This window comes from Uloborus diversus, chromosome 9 (assembly GCF_026930045.1).
Source record: "Uloborus diversus isolate 005 chromosome 9, Udiv.v.3.1, whole genome shotgun sequence".
Classification (NCBI taxonomy): domain Eukaryota; kingdom Metazoa; phylum Arthropoda; class Arachnida; order Araneae; family Uloboridae; genus Uloborus; species Uloborus diversus.
In genome coordinates, this window is record NC_072739.1 from 132625765 (window position 1) to 132642751 (window position 16987).

The 16987-nt window shown below is 32.1% G+C and overlaps 1 protein-coding gene across 2 annotated transcripts in view; it reads right to left on the reverse strand.

Moving 5' to 3' along the window:
* Window positions 1-16987, reverse strand: part of LOC129229295 (E3 ubiquitin-protein ligase MARCHF6-like) — a 99996-nt gene that overhangs the window by 37670 nt on the left and 45339 nt on the right. For both annotated transcript variants that reach the window (XM_054863572.1, XM_054863571.1), the window contains 5 exons: window positions 15760-15824; window positions 12666-12698; window positions 8575-8626; window positions 8429-8487; window positions 2714-2938 (listed from right to left, as the gene is read on the reverse strand). In XM_054863572.1, the coding sequence (XP_054719547.1) occupies window positions 2714-2938; window positions 8429-8487; window positions 8575-8626; window positions 12666-12698; window positions 15760-15824 (434 nt within the window). The remainder of the gene's footprint in view (window positions 1-2713; window positions 2939-8428; window positions 8488-8574; window positions 8627-12665; window positions 12699-15759; window positions 15825-16987) is intronic.

Here is a 16987-nt window from a genome sequence, read left to right on the forward strand (position 1 = left end):
AGAGATCTATGCCACCCATGCCTGTATTAGGTCTTGAAGACTACACGGTAAACAGGTCTCCCAACACATTTTAGCTTCAGAAAAGGGTAAAAGAGGACCATTTTCAATCAAAAAGGAGACTAAAGAGGACCAGTTAGGATCAAAAAGAGGACCTTGGGAGGACCACTCATAGTTAAACCCATGAAGTACCAAAACGCAAATTAGTTGCCAGCTGCTAAATTTGTGAAGATAATTTGTTAATTAACTATAATAATGAGAGATACAATTCTTTTATCACCAGTGAAACTGATTTTTTTTATCCATTAATAAGAGTGCACAACATTTGGGGGGGGGGGGGCACTTAGCTTAGCACTTAAGGCAGCCTCTTTAGAACTAAATAGGCATAATGATACATTTTGACTTGAACCAGGGATGCTGGTAGTCTCACTGAAGGATAGGTGAAGTTGCACTTCATCTTTATTTAGTTAAAAATTATTTTTATGTTTTTATGTCTTTTAATGCTTCTTAATATAGCGTTATCATACACCAAACAAACAAAAAACTTTATTCTCTTGTTGTTTTCCCCAGTCTCTAATTTTGTTCCCATCTTCATCAGTTTCATCTAACTATTAGCTGAGAAATTTGCACTTCCTCATGACTCACACTGAAACCTAATAAGTATTGTTTTGATTTTCAACAAAGCTACAACTGAGTTTATAATAAAATGATTTTATATTTGAATTTTAAATTTAATCTCTTTATCACACAGTTCATATCCTTTAGAGGGAAAAAAAATTAAGCACTTTTCAAGAGTAAAAAAATGTTTTTCAAGGTACTACCCTAAATTCGCACTATAAATATTACATGCAGATTTCATTTAATGCTAACATATAAATAAAAGAAAGTAATATAAAAAGTATATGAAAACAAACTGCTTTTTTTTACAAGAGACACTTTAATAAAAGATTTACTGTATTGAAAGTTTTCCTAAAAATGTCTGAAATGCTTAATCACAAAGAGAAGCAGATCACATGAGGCTCAGTTTTACAATTTTCATATTCAAAGTATATTTTCAAGAATCATAAAACTTAGATTTAAAAAAAAAAAAAACCTCCATGATTGCAAGACCATGAGTGCTTTGAACTTTTATGCTCGTGGGGGGGGGGTCTAATTCCCCTCTTTAGCAGGCATCAGGACAATGAAAAAAATGCACAAAAATTCACCTTTATAAAATTTTATATTTTAGCTTTGTTTTAAATACAAACACTAAGTTTAAATGCTATGTACTCAATTGTTTACATTAAATATCCCCCCCCCCTATAAGAAACAGTAATAACCGAAAAAAAGCTAATAATAATTAAACTTAAGTTTGCAAGTTAAGGTTGCAAAACTAGAAATTTGAATTAAAAAAAAATTATTAATTATTTAGTTATTTAAATAAAAATTAAAACGAGTCAATCTAATGCAGCATGTCAAAACAACTTCAAATTGCCAAAAATATAAAAATATTTATTAGATGCAAAACGATTGAAAGCTCGGATAAGCAAATTTTCACGAACCAAGTTCAATTTTGGCATACTTTCCATAAAATAAATTTATTTATTTTCTACTAAATTAAACACAAAACATGCTAATCTAAGGTAGCATTTGGGAAAATAACATTCGATTGGGCAAAATATTTTAATATTTTCATGATGCAAAAAGATTGAAATATTGAAATTTCAAACATTAAAACTCATTTTCCGCGAAGTCCAAGTAAGTTCAATGTTGCCATGATTTCCAAAATAATTCCTTCGTTAATTGTTGAAATTAAACGAAAAATAAGTTAATCTAAAGTTGTACATGTCAAAAGAACTTCCTATTGTCATAAACATCAAAATATTTACAAGATGCAAAAGGATTGAAAACTCTAACACGAAAGCAATTTCTCGCGATACTGCATATCGAACCTGTGTTCAGAAAATTGCACTGATGAAATATTTTTTAAAGAATTACAAGCAAACTAAAGTATGCTTTAGATTGCTTGTAATGATTTTTGAAAGGATTCAAGCAATAAAGAAACTTTTCATACTTTTTCAAGGCTTTCAAGCACTTGGAAAATAAACTTTTTTTTTCAGGAAATTTCAAGATTTTTTAAGGGCGTAAAATTTACGAACATATGTGCCTGTACAAAAAATGGCGCATGCGCCACGAGATTACTTCCGAATTTATTTGCAAAAGAGGTGTGGTTGATAGCAGCGTTACTATTACAATCAACACACGACACAACAGTCTCAAGAGCTTGGGATCCAATGAAAACTTTGAGATGAATATTCGAGTTATCGAGATCCGAGATCGAAACGTTCATTCGTCATTGCAAACCTGAGGCTGAAATTCCGAGAAATATCGGTAGCACCCTGCTCCGCGATTCGACGTCATAACTCTTCCCCCAAACCTCTTTTTCATGGATTTTCATGCTGCAGCGGTTGAAGGAGGATTAATGACGTCAATCTGAAGCGAAATAATACGGGAAAGACAGTTTAAAGTGCCGCGGCCGCGTGTTTGGGGGTGTACAGTATCTTTTAACACAATGGAAAACTTTTAAAATCTCATTAAGTAAAAACAACATAAAAGCGGACTAATCGGACCAAAACGTTAAAAAGCGGACTTAACCCTAATAAACGGACTTTGGCGGGAAAAGCGAACCATTTGGGAGCCCTGGGTAAAGGGCTAAAACAGAATAAAATCCACTCACCAAAGAACAAATGTCTAACCACCATCCACACACTAACGGGAAAATTCCTATCTCTATGACGGAAAGGAGGGACACTTTGATAACGACATAGCATATCCCCAGCAACCTCCGAGTCTTGTGCAGGCGAATCAGGGCAGCAGCGCCATGAAGAACCGCCAAAGCCACCCCTACGTTGATGTAGCCAAAGAGGGTGGTGAGCAATCCTTCGAACTCAGGTGCTTTGATCTGAAAGAAAATTTTATAGTAAGTATCTGCAAAGCAATATTTTCAATCAAAATAGGATGCAATGGTAAAATGCTTAAGTATCAAGTAGGGTTGGCATTTTTGTCACGGCAGTGGTTAAAACCAGAATCCAGGTAAAAACGGACAAAAATCAGGAAAATTAGCTGGATTTCAAAATTACATTGAAAAACAATATAATTTTGTACATACAGTATACAGTAGAGACTGAAATCAGAAGAATCTATTACTTAGAATTAAGATCTAATACTTAGAAATTTCATTAGTATTAATTATTCTCATATAAATAATAGCCGATGATCGATTAATCTGCATATTTCAGCAATGAAACTCGCGCCGTGGCATGATAATTTGATAATATGTTTTGGTAACGTTTGACATGCAGGGAAAGGCTTTATTGTGACAAGGCAGAACTCGATCCAGGAACTTAACTATTTACTGGTAAGACTGTCATTTCAGGGTAATGAAGAAAAGAAAAAATGATCAACAATGAACGCTACCTACTAGGTTAGGGTTACCATTTCAACTATCAAAATATCACCAAACAGGCAATGGCTTCGTTCAAATGTTATAGAGGAGTAGAAGCAACGGGCGACTTTCTAGTAATTTAACAATTATAACAATCTTAATTCCCAAACAAAAACTCTAAATAGATTGGGAATAATGTTTTAAAACTAATTTCTGCTATGCATTTTGGAAAAATAGAAAATGTATTCTGGTGTAGAAAATTTAATGGATTTTGATGAGAGTAACTATTTTATGAAAATATTTTAGTTATTAAAGTTACACTATAATTTAATATAAGAAACTTTATATGCACATATATATATATAGTTCTAAATGTAAAATTTTTAATTTTCTTGACATTAGTATTGAATCCGACTGTGAAACCACCATTTATGATAAAAGGCGCGAGTTTCGTTTCAAAGTTAACTGTCTGCAAAGTTTTTCTTCTTGCCTTAGTAAAAAAATTTTTTATCAGCATCACAGTTTCACAAGCCATGAAATTTTTCTGTTTAAAAATAAATTACTTGAAAACAATTTCCCAAATAATCTCGTCAACAATGTTTTCGCTGGTACAACCTTTGATCAACATTTTGCCTCACCGTAAGCCGTTTAACTGCTTCTAATGAAATGACTTTTCTTTAGCAAACAACAACACGTGGACTTTAGTTAATGATGCTTTAAGAAATTAGTTTTTCGGTCGACTTTGCTATATAGGGCACTACTTGAATTCAAAAAATAATTTGCCCGAATTGAATCTCAGTTATATTTCATTTCATTATATTTTGAAGCGTAAACATTCTGTGACTCTATACAGTGTTCAATGTCCTAAGCTAATAGAATGCAATACATCTTGGCTTTTGCAGTCTTAAATGCATGCAAAGCTTTTGGTGGTTCTCATACTGCCATTGTGATATTTTATCTTCCACATGTTCCCATCATGGGTGCAAGTTTGGTAATGTGTCCAAGAGGGAAAATATCTTCCCCTCCATGCATGCGTGCTTAAGGAAAAAAATTTATGTATAAATGTTGTAGATTTTAACTAAGCCAGTTTTGGAATCTGTTTGATTTGTATTTTAGAAGTTTGACTTTTCTAACAACATGAACCTAGTTTAAATTGTAATGTTTAAGCGTTTTGATATCTTAATTCCAAAAGCTTAAAAATTGCCAATAAGGGGGGGGGGGGGGGTCTGGGGGCTCTCCCCCAGAATATTTTTTATATTAAAGTTCAAAAAATGCAATGGTAGGCTATTTTGGTAAAGTTCAGGGAGAGGAGAGGCTCAGCGACTCTCTTACATCAATTTTTTCGAACTGATAGTCCCAAAATCACAGTACTGGGCAAACTTCAAAAATATTAGAGAAAGGGGGGGGGGCGCTGTGGGCTCTCCCCGAAATTGAAGTTTTAAAAACCAAATTGTACTCCATCTTTCACAACATGTTACACAATTCTTGAATGCATTACCGAAGGGATGGAGTTCAGAAACTCTCCTCCGGCAATATATCGAAACTGAAGTTACAAAAATGCAATTTTAGACAAGGTTAGGGGTAAAAGCATTCGGTGCTTACTGCTATTAGTTTTTTTTTTTTTTTTTTTATCGTAAACATTTTCATTGCAGCAATAAAACTGCTTGGGACATAAGATTTTTACTTTTGCAAGATAAATCAGTTCTGATTGCAAAGTCTACTCCTGGTAATGCCATCAAACCAGAAAATAAGGAAAGGTGGGGGAAGGGTATGGGTGGCTAATGATAATGAACTAGCACCATTCCCCCCCACACAGTCTTCATTTGAAAAAGAATTCTTTTATAAGACAGCAGGTGGTGAAATTAGCAATAAAAAAAACGCTTCAGTGAAGTAGATATATTTTTTAAACAAGATACACTTTTCAATATCCATTAATTAAAAAAAAAAAAATAGGGGAACTGAATCTTTACCCCAGGGAGGGCCCCCAAATCACATCCCTCTTAAGGCACTAAAATATAGCCTGAAGTGGCATTTTAAATATTTCAGCATTGAAAAATTTTCAGAATTCCCAAACCCCTTCCTCTGAGTTCACCACAAATATCCTAAATTTGAGACTTATGACCGTCTACAAGTTTTAAAACTTTAATTTCTGAAACTTTTTGAAAGAAGCTTCCTACTCCCCTCCCCCTTAAGTCCTCCAAAGATAACCCAAAACAAAGTTCCTAAAATTTCAGAAATCAAAATATTACGGGCTGGCGGCAGAATACCCCCCACCCCTCTCCTTGTGTTTACTGAAGGCAGTGTAAGTTTGCATTTAAGATTTATTTTTCTATTGAAAAAGCAACTCCCCTCCCCACATCGCCAAAGACAACCAAAGTTTTAAGACTTTAATTTTGAAAATGTTTCGAGAAAGCCCCCGAATTCCCTAACTCTTAATTCACTCAAACATAGCCAAAATAGCGTATTGCAATACTTCAGCCATGGAGATATTTTCCATGCTCCCCCTCCCCCGAACTCCATTAAGTCATTGAAGTATAGCCTCAACTTCCTTAAGTTCATTTAAGTATAGCCTCAAATAGTTTTTAATGCATCAGCTACAAAACATTTTCAGATTAGAACACCAAATCCATCTATCATAAATTCACCAATGGTTGCCTAAATTAGTGTTTTTAAACTCCAGTTTCCAATTTTTTTTTTTTTTTAACTTCCTCCTCCCCACTTTTACATCATTAAAACAGCCTAATCATTTTTGACTTAATTTTTAAGAGCTTGCAGAGGAGAAATCCCGAACCACTTCTAGCTTAAAAAATGGCTTTCAATTAAGTTTATCGATATTTTATTCTAGAGCCCTTGAGTAGCACCCCCCCACCCCCTAGATTGTCCAAGATATAAATGTTTTAAGACCTCAGTATTGTGGGTTAATTTGCGGACTTACCCTCTTTGCAAGAGCAGCTTTTTTTCGCAAACTCGTGCTACCGTTATTTTCTTTGTTTCCCTTCTCTCTCTCTCCCCCCCCCCTCCGTATTTCCATTCTAGTGAGTGTTAGATTGAAATACATTAGAATTTAGTAACTCCTCAAGTTTTAGAATATTTTACCAGAAACATGTCAAAAATGCAGGAACAGTTGCCCACCGCTGTTTCAAAAGAAGCTTGAAAATTTCCCGATTCTTTCCGAAATTCCCATTTTGATTCAAATCTCCAAAATCCCTGATAGTTTTCGTTTTACCTGGGATGTGGACGCCCTTTGCTGTGGCGTAAATATTTCATCCCGTCAGCATTCACTCTCAATCGGTGGTTCAGATTCAACTCTAAGACATTTTAAGAGCACACATAATTTTCTTTTATGCGTATAAAGTTTGCAAAAAAAAAAGGAAATGAAGAAAAAACGAAAGGATGTTCGAAAATGGCAAGAGAAAAATTTTCAAATAGAGATGATTAATTCGAAAAATCAGGGAGAATAGCGAGCAACTCTGAGGTCTGCAATGCAGCGAGTTGGAAATAACAAAGCAACCGAAAAAAAGTCAAACGGCGTGAGTCTAAAAGCCACTCCTCCAAAAGCACCCAAACAAAACAAGCCCATAGCGGAAATTCGAGCGAATGTCGATGTAAATTTGTGGTTATGGAATGGTCCAGGAATTGAAGCATATTTTTCAAACACTCAATTTTTCTCTTTTTAAGTAAAAACTGAATGAAAGTCCTCAAATTTCTTTCTGTCCTGACCTCTGTCTCGGAAATTTTGTCCAAGATTAAAACCCGTCCTAGGACGGAAGGTCTTGCACCTATGGTTCCCATCCTTTAGCATTCAGTTTAAAGAGAACCTGCAATCATCCTGCTATTGCATATGCAGGGTTTGTTTTCACGTATATAAGTGCAAAACAGTATGAAACAGAAACTGGTAGTGAAGACAAATGATTGATTTTAAAAAATAGTATAAATACATATATGCATAAATTATAGTCTATGTCACTCAGTAAGAAAGCACCTTTCATATACTGAAAGAATTTTTCAAATAGTTGCAGTGGTTTCAGAGATTACCTCGAACATATAAACATACAAAAATCCGCTCTCTCTCATTATAATATTTTATTTTAGCGATGGTAAGACATTATGTTCAAAATACTAACAGAACCATGTTTGGTGACAAAATAAATATGCGTAAACATGCCCCGTGTTCAGGGCAAGTTTACGCAACTGACTTGTACTCAAAAATATTTTTTTTAACGGTTAAAAACACAAGCAGAGCAAAAACTGAAAATACCAATTTTGTGTCCATTAACTGCTTCATAAAACTGCTGTGTCTGAAGCTTCTTGAGTTAAAACATAAAAATAAGAAAATTGATTGAAAGAAAATCCACGTTTACATGCCCAGGTCAACTTAGGGTTTACTTAACCTGATCTTTTGAATGCTAGCAATGCTGCGGGAAGGGAGAGGGGGCATTTTGGTGTTTTGGTTGAACATTTCAGAAATCTGGCAAGCCTACCCAAGAGCCTTAATAGGCTATACTGCAAACTATAATTTTATAGTTCTACAATAATTAAAGTTGCCAAAAAAGTAAAATTATTCGAACTATGAAGGACATAAAACTTGTGGAACTTAGAATATTATAGCCAAAATAAACACATGAATGAAAATTTAAATTTTGAAAAAATAATGGAAAGAATCAACTGAAAAACTATTTTTAATAACCGCAATTTGCAATAACAGTAGTATACAAAACAAAAAAAATTTAATGTTTTATGTAAAGATGCTCATTCAAATTTTCCTGCCCAAGACACATATGTAAACGCTCACTCTCAGCCATATTGTGCTCCATTTTTGGTCAAATTCAAACAATCAAATATAATTTAAAACGATATTGGGGGAAATTTTCAGAATTGAAGTATTTATATTTTTCATAAACTCTAAGCATCAACCCTTTTTACAAAAAATGAAAATTTTCAGAACAATATGCATCCAGATAAATATGTACTTAAAAGATTTTAGAAATATATAGAAGCTTTTCTTACATATTCTTTGAGTCCAAAAAATGCCAGAGAAAATTGACCAATATGGTAAGGACAAAATGCTGAAAAGAGAATAAATATATTTTTCAATGTTGCCTAAACTGATGTATAAAAGATTTTTAAAAAAGTAAAAAAAAAAGGTTTCTTACCAAAAACAACTATAAACAAAGTATTCAATGACACAACCCAGAACACATGCTCCTAGAAAGTAAAATATTTGTTACATATAGAAATAATAAAAAGCATATCAGAAAACAATACTAGATTCAAAATATGAAACATTTTATACACATCTAACCATGTTACAGTGAAAATTTAACTAAAATAGATTAGTAATACGATGATTTTCAATGTGGAAGTATCATCCTTAATCACAAATAGGCTTTTTTTTTTTTTTTTGTATTCAGCAATTTTCTCAAAATTTTCAGTTAATTTAAAAAATGGTATGATATTTAATTTGCCAGTTTTGTCATGTAGATATATAACTTTTAATATGAAAAGAAAATTTCACTTATGAAAACATCAACTTTGTTGCAAAAACAAATTTTTTTTATGTTTTCGTAGTGCAATAAATTTAATTTGGTGCATTTTGACACTTTTTTTTAAATTTAAAAATTAATTCTGATGAGATGATGAAAGAAATAAAAAGAAGCATCAGGCCAAGAAATGGTAAAGACCAAAAATCGGAATATTTGGGCATAAAATCAGGTTCCAGAAACAAACTTCAAAAATCCGAATGAATAGGTTGAAACTGGAATATTTAACTGCTATGCAATTGTTCAACAAACATGTGGTTAGGATCATAGATCTTAAAATAGAGTAGATGTGCCTTCTCCCCACTTTTCTTCTCAGAGCGCGCGTCAACATCCCCCGTTGGACATCACGTGATCAAGGGACTCCCCTCACAAGAAACTGTTTCCCTTATCGAAGAGAATCACTTTGCGCCGCGATCATTTGCACAATCAAGGGAAATTAAAGCATTTAACCCATGGGTTAAATGCATTAAGCATGGGTTAAACCCCCTTTTAAGCATGGGTTAAATTAAAGCATTTTACCCATTATTAAAGAAAAATGGAACACTCTGTCCCTCACGTAACACCTCATATTTTTCACTAAAAGTAATAATTAAAAAAGGTAACATTTTTTTTTTTTGCTTTAAGAAATCACAAATGTATTTATTGTACTTTTGCAAAAAAATGTTCTTTGTTATCTTTTTAAGTTATTACTTTTTAATGAAATGCGTGACAAAATGACAGCTTTTTCATGGAATGGTCAATTAGATATTTTCCCATCATAACTTTTGAAGCAGGCGCACAAGCTATTTAAACTTCTTTTCAAGTGCTTTAAATACTGAGTAGAAAAAGACGTCTTCAAAAATCTTAAACAAAATTTGACCTTATAAATTTTCTTTTATTTCAATCAAATTTTTCAAATACAGATAAATAGTTTCAATGCGTGCTTTTTCCCACAACTTTTGAAGCCAGTGCAACAATCTTTATACATAAAGGGCTAATCTCTGTCCGGATGTCCGGGGTAAACTTCAAAACTACTGGAGGGATTTTAACCATTTTTTCACCATAGATAGCTACATAATCGGGGAACAACTTAGTCTGTAATTTATTCCTTAAAAACTTAGTTGTAAAAAGCTGTGGTGGAAAACAGTAAATTTCAAATCATTTTCCCATTAGATAATTAAATTCGCAACTCCAATAAATTATAATAGGCGCAGCAGCCACTGTCTAATGGCGGATGAAAAAAGGTGAAACAAACAAATGCCATAACTTATAACTTGCTTTGACGTTTAGTGAATGACAGTACTTTTTCATCGTATTTGTGCGAAGCTTTCTTTTTTATTCTTCTGAAATTACATTACACCATAAACTGCTTGAAGCCGGAAATTTACCCCAAAGAAAACGAGTTGAATGGAATGTTTTACCTTTGTCTTTAGTATTGGTTATCACCCCAAGGTAGCGTATTCGAGCTTTGACGTTGTGAATATAAAACCCATTGTTACAAAAATTCGTTGCCTAACAACAGCAATAATAAAAATAATCATAATGAAATTTTTGAATCAAGGCTTCTCCGGACAGACATGTTTAAAGTCGTTAAAACATTTGGAAACTCTACTTTTTGCATCCTTAAAGAAACATAGTAGAGAACTTTTTTTTTCTTTTGAGTGTGTACTATTTAATTAAATAAAGCGCACCGTTTTTTCAGTGATCTTTGTTTTTGTTAGTTCATATTTTGGAAATTCTTCAAATTTTTATATGCTTAAATTCGTGCTTTCGTTTCTAAATGAATATTCGTTCGTTCTTTATACTTATTGCTATTTTACTTTAATGGGTAAAGAAGAAGCTCGATTTTTAATCACGTCAAAGTGATATGTTTTGAGTTCTTTCAGTTAAAACAGAAAATGAAAGGAAGTAGCGATTGCTTCTTACATTTATTTCAGACCCAGGCAACACCGGGTATTTTTGCTACTTTAACATAAAACCCGATCTAAAACCATAAATCAATTAGAAATACAAATGTAAATAGTATCGAATATCAACTCAATTAAATAATATTCTAATATTCGCATGCGTTTCGCACCAACACTCCATTAGCCAAACCTATAACTTTGGTTTCTTCCTAATTTTTAAGCAACTTCAGTGTTTTTTTTTTAAGTACTCAGAAAATAAATTATTTGCAATTATAAACTACATGAATGGTCATTTGACTTCCGCCCCCTTCCAATTTTTCTTTTCTTCTTTTTTTTCATCCCACAGACTATGATAATTTTGACAATTTAAACTCGAGGGTGAAGAAAACTATTGATTATTGTCCCTTAACAATATTAATTTTGTTACTTTCCTACTTATTGGTCTTTGTGAATTATTTTCATTGTTTGAATTGACTGCGCGATACATTCTAACGCTTAAATATTTAGTAACGATTAATTTTATAAACTTTTTAACGAGAAAATCTGCTACTTCTGTTTCCAACATATGCTTATTTAAACTTAGAAAAACGGAATTCGAAATTTTTCGCATAACTCTTGTGGTCTCATGAGTAACATTATATTTTTGTGTTTTACTCCCAAAACGTTTTCACATTCTCGCTCAGTTGTTCTTCACAAATGTACATATTTCAATGGCTGCAATCTTGCAATAAGTTATCATACTTGAATGTGTCCCAAAATTCTTAAATTTTATTAGGTCTATTTTTTGATTTGTTGCAGTTAAGACTGCGTTGCAGTCGTCACAGTTCACAACAGAGTGCACTTGCCGGACAAAAAATCCAGCGTAGTCAGAAACATCATTAATATACTGCGTCATGTTAATTGAGATGATTTCTGAATTTTCCAAATCGGTCGTCAAAGGAATCAGAAGAAAAGGCTTTCTTTCAAAGCATTTTCGTTACGCTTCAAATTTAATCTTAGCATTTGAAGGTTGTCAAAATCAGCGCAATTTGAAGAACTGAACTCTTTAATTTCCGTATGAATGAATAATCTCTTTTTCCCACTTCGAAATTATCCGACGATTATTGTTGAATCCCCCCTCATAAACTGATCGCATTGAAAAAAGTTTCAAGGTGATCCTGAGTAAGCTTATAAGTCATTACGCAGTTCAGAACTAGAATTCGGGCACCTACACACTTTTCATGTGTTCCCAGCACACTTTTCATAGAAATTAGAAAACCTAAAAATCCAGTTTTTTGCGGACATACTATAACTAATTTCCCATCGCTTGTTTTTAGTGATTTAATATAATGCTTGGTATCTATAGTAAATTGCTTAAAATATTCTTAATTTCAACTCTGCATGGGGACTTTTTTTTGCCTTTAGCAGAAAGAAAGATTTCTGTTACTCACTATGTCTTTATTTTTTAATAAAATTCATCAAACCCTCTTTCACTAGAAAATCTCAGCTTCACACATATAGAGATTTCTCACATAAGTATAATGAAAATCTTCAGACAATCCTAGACTTTTAACGATGCTTCGCATTGTTATATCACTGCTGCCCGAGAAGAGGGAGACACGATGTCCCTTGATCACGTGATTCTCGGAAGAATCATGAAGACCCCACTTTCTCCGGGCGAAATACGCTGCGCTGTAGGAGAAAGGCCTATCTATCCCTTTTAAGATCTATGGTTAGGATGTATTCGTTTGCAAGAACATTTGGTAATATGTTTTACAAATCATCACACTATTTTATTCACCTTTTAAACTTTTGATTGAGGTTTGATAAAATACATACCATAAATACTAGTGATCCGTCTAAGCCCAATAGCTGTAAGCAAAAAAAAAAAGTTAAATCGAGTTTAGTTAAGAATTGAATGAAATAAAGTTAAAAATTAATCACAAAGAAAATATTCATATTGCTACAAAAAAAACTTAAAATAGATATTTTGTTTCTTTAAAAATGGCATCAAAAAAAAAAAAAAAGCAAATAGAACTTACACAAATGAATTATTTAAATTTTCAAACTACATATTATCAATAAATATTGATTACAGTTACACATGTATCATACAACTGGGGTTCTGGCTTGTTTGGATACACAAGAATTAGGATGTTTGAATTTAATGAAAAACCATATTTTGACTGTTTAGTCCATGAATTTAAAAAAAAAAAAAACATAAAATAAAATAACCAAATAAATAAACTCATAAACATACACCTTGCCCTATTTAAAATACTTAATGTGACAAACATAAAATATAGTATTGAAATGGAAATAAATGATTAAAAAGAGACTAAAACATAAGCAAAATAAAAAAAATCTTGCAAATAAGATATCTTTACAAAATAAACATTCATTATTTCTTTAATTATTTTATTTATTCATTTGTTTATTTATTTTAAAATTTAAATGTTTCTACAGTGTGATAAAAAAGAAATACAATGGAAAAAAGAAAAGAAATAAAGAAAAGAAAGATAAGAAAAAGAAAAGAATCTATATATATAAAAATGGAGTTTGGTAAATTTGTTCCCTAAGATCTCAGAAACTACCCCGCAGATTTGACTGAAACTTTCACCGTTTATTCTTTTGGGTACTGGGGAGGTTTGTCGACCAGTTCGAAAGAAATCCGATTGATAGTTCCTTTTTTATTCCAATTTTTGTCCCAATTATCGCATAAAAGACCCAATATGGGGGTGAAAAAATACGTGTACATATCAAAATCATGTATCCATCGAAAGCGCTAATTTTTCTGCTGAAGATGGCATCTGTTAGAAAATTCTAAGTTGTATAAAAAACAAGCTATGAGCTTTTTTGTTCCATGTTCGAAGGCTTTCATCAAGCCAATTCATTATTTAGTGTATCATCTCAACTCCCAGTTTTTGATAGCTTGAATTGTTGTATTGTTGAATATTTTTGTGTTTCGCCTGACTGTTCGAGGCTTTTCTCAAGTTAAATCTTAAAGAAGAGTTTTTCCACAAGATTGGCAAATAGATTTGGCTGATTATTTTCCATTTAAATTCAAACAATCGCCAAATTTTACTACTTAGTTTGGAAACATTTCGGATGAAACTGTTTAGCGACATTTTATGGTGACCAAAAGTATCTCAGCATCTGGTGACAATATTTCTTTAACGAAAATTAGTAACATATACCGTTTTACAAAGTAATGAGGAGGAGCATTATCCAACGTATCTCAAAACGATTCCTGCAAATTCGGTAAGATTTAAAATCACACAAAGAACCCACAAAAATTGAAATTTCCCAAAGTAACTAAAGCAAGTATAAAGGGATTACGGATACTTTTTTTAAACAGTTTGTACTTCAATAGACATACAGAGAAGGTACGACTCCAAGATTTAAAAAAAAAAGTATTAACTGATAAATCTTTTGAAACATGTGAAGTTAAATTTCATATTTCGGAAATTGGGTTGTTTCCTTCAGTCAAAAGTACTACTTTTTGTCACTGAAATTGATAGAATAAGCAAAAGAAAGATAATAATATGGATCCAGAAAATACTTTCATTTTCCCAACAGTTATTTTTTAATTAATTTTTTAAAATGTCTGATCTTTCAAACACGGCGTGGTCTTGATGACGTCACAAATGATGCTCTTTGGCGCATCTTTCTACTACGTTTCCACGTTATGATAATCAATAAGCAAATTAAAATTGCGCTCTACGCTTGCTATCAACCATATAGTTGCCAATACACGTGAGTTAAGATGCGAATTAAATATTTTGCTCTGTGAATGGCAACACTGAATGGCATTTCATCATTTGTGATATCATCGGCAGGAGCGTAAACCATGAAAGGGCACCGATTTAAACATTTTTTAAAAATATTAAACTTAAACAATTTTTTAAAAAAATGGTCAGATCCTATGTTTTTAAGCATGCTTTTTCAGAAAAAAATACTTTTATAATTTTGGAAACAACCCCATTCTTCAATTTTATATATGCTTAAATTTCGTGCTTTCGTTTCAAAATGAATACTATTTTTCTCTTTATACCTTTTGTTATTTTACTTTTATGGGTAAGGAAGAAGCTAGATTTTTAATCATGTCCAAAAGGAGTGTTTTAAATTCTTTCACTTAAAGCAGAAAACAAGTGCAAGTAACGATTGTTTCTCATAATTATTACTGACCCAGGCAACGCCGGGTATTTTTGCTAGTAAGATATAAAACAGATAATAAAAAGGGAGAAACAAAGTAGTGCTGAAACCCTTACATCAAAGTGAAGCATAACTAAATATGAAAGATCACTTAACAATGTATGAAATGTTCAAATTTCTAAGAATTATACTTCATACGTTGTACAATTGTTTTTTACATTGCAGTTTCTTATAACTAAATATGATTTCACTTTCACAGCTGCTAATTGAAAACTGTTAGAACAAAAACAGCTACTAATATTTGGAACTTACAGGAAACATTGAGAGAAAAATAGAAAATATGAGAAATAGGAGGTTTTAAAATGTATAGAACCACAAAAAAATATAGGAAGGCTGTGACTTACACACTGGAAGCTAAAGATATATTTGAAACATGTGTTTATTAAGTTCAACAATCACTGATAATTTGTACTTATTTTCCAAAGAAAAATAAAGGCACTGCTTTTCTTTTTTACTTTTCTTTATTTTTTAAATTGGAGTAGAGAAAAAGACTTTCAAATGAGAAATGACAGATTATTGGCAACACTTAGTTCAGAAAAGGGACATAAAAGTGATATTTTACTTACTGGAACAAGACCTGTACTGATTATTTTCAAAACAGTAAAATTTTGCTAGTAGATATTAAATATTTGCATTTAATCTTTAGATTTATCATTATTATAAAAATTCTTGTGATAAATCTACAAATCAGAAAAAAGCATCTAATATTGCAGCTTACCCTTTCCCAAGTTAATTCTTCTGCTGCATGATCCCATTCGATAGGATTCCAATTGTTGACGTCTGCTAAAATAAAAGTAAGCATAGTTAGTTTTCAAAAATAACTCTTAAAAAATAGGTGGGTTGTATCAAACAATTGAAAGTCATTTTGTTGATTTTCATCTAATGGGATTATTTAGTGAAAATAGGAAAAGTTTATTCCTATGAATAAAACTAATAGTCTAGTAATGTCAAACTTATATTTCACAATGTTCCATGACATGTAAGGACCATAGCTGACTTGTTTCTTTGAGACTTTTTCACATCCCATGATACAATAACAACATGACAAGCAAAATTTCGTAAACTCAAAGAGAGAAATTCATGGAATTTCGTTATCTAGAAATAAAATCCCATGCATCATTGATACATGTGTCAGCAATACTTTTACAGTTTTCTCTTTCTCTGTCTTGCACTAAATAACAAGGTTTCTATCATTTTTGCTTCACTGGTACAGTAATAAAGTAAAATTTTTGACTTTCAAATGAAAATTTACAGGGTGTCCGAGAAAGATCCGTACAACTTCAAAAATTTATTGAAAAGGAAACAATAGGGTTACAGTGAAACTGCTTAGTATATTAGATAGAATAACTCAAAAAGTTTTTTTCCTATAATTTAAGTTATTACCTTAGGGAATTTCTACATGAGACCCTATCGTAGCACAAACAATATCAAGACAATAATCCAATTCCATCCACGACCGTTTCAGCATGCTAACATCAACAGTAGCTACAGCTGTTTGGATGTTTTGTTCCGTTGTGTTGGCGTATCGGATTTTGTTTCAATAAACCACACAACACATTGAGCTTTCTTCACGCGATCCGGCATTGAAATAACTAAAATGCTTTAATATTCCTTTACGTGACATGTAGCGCCACATATGGTCAGAAACATACTGCAGAAAAAAAACTTTTTGAGTTATTCTATCTAATGTACTAATTAGTTTCGTTGTAACCCTATTGTTTCTTTTTCAATAAATTTTTGAAATTGTATGGATCTTTTTCGGACACCCTCTACTTTAAAGTGGGTACAAACAGAGACAAAATTTAAAGTTAGTTTTTCTAATGAAATGTAAGACCCAGTTTTCTGCTTCTATATATTTCTTAATTTTTGTTTCTTAAAATTTGTGAATTGTTAAAATAATTTAATGTTTCAAAATGTTTATCTGAGGTTATTAAATTAAGAAAGCA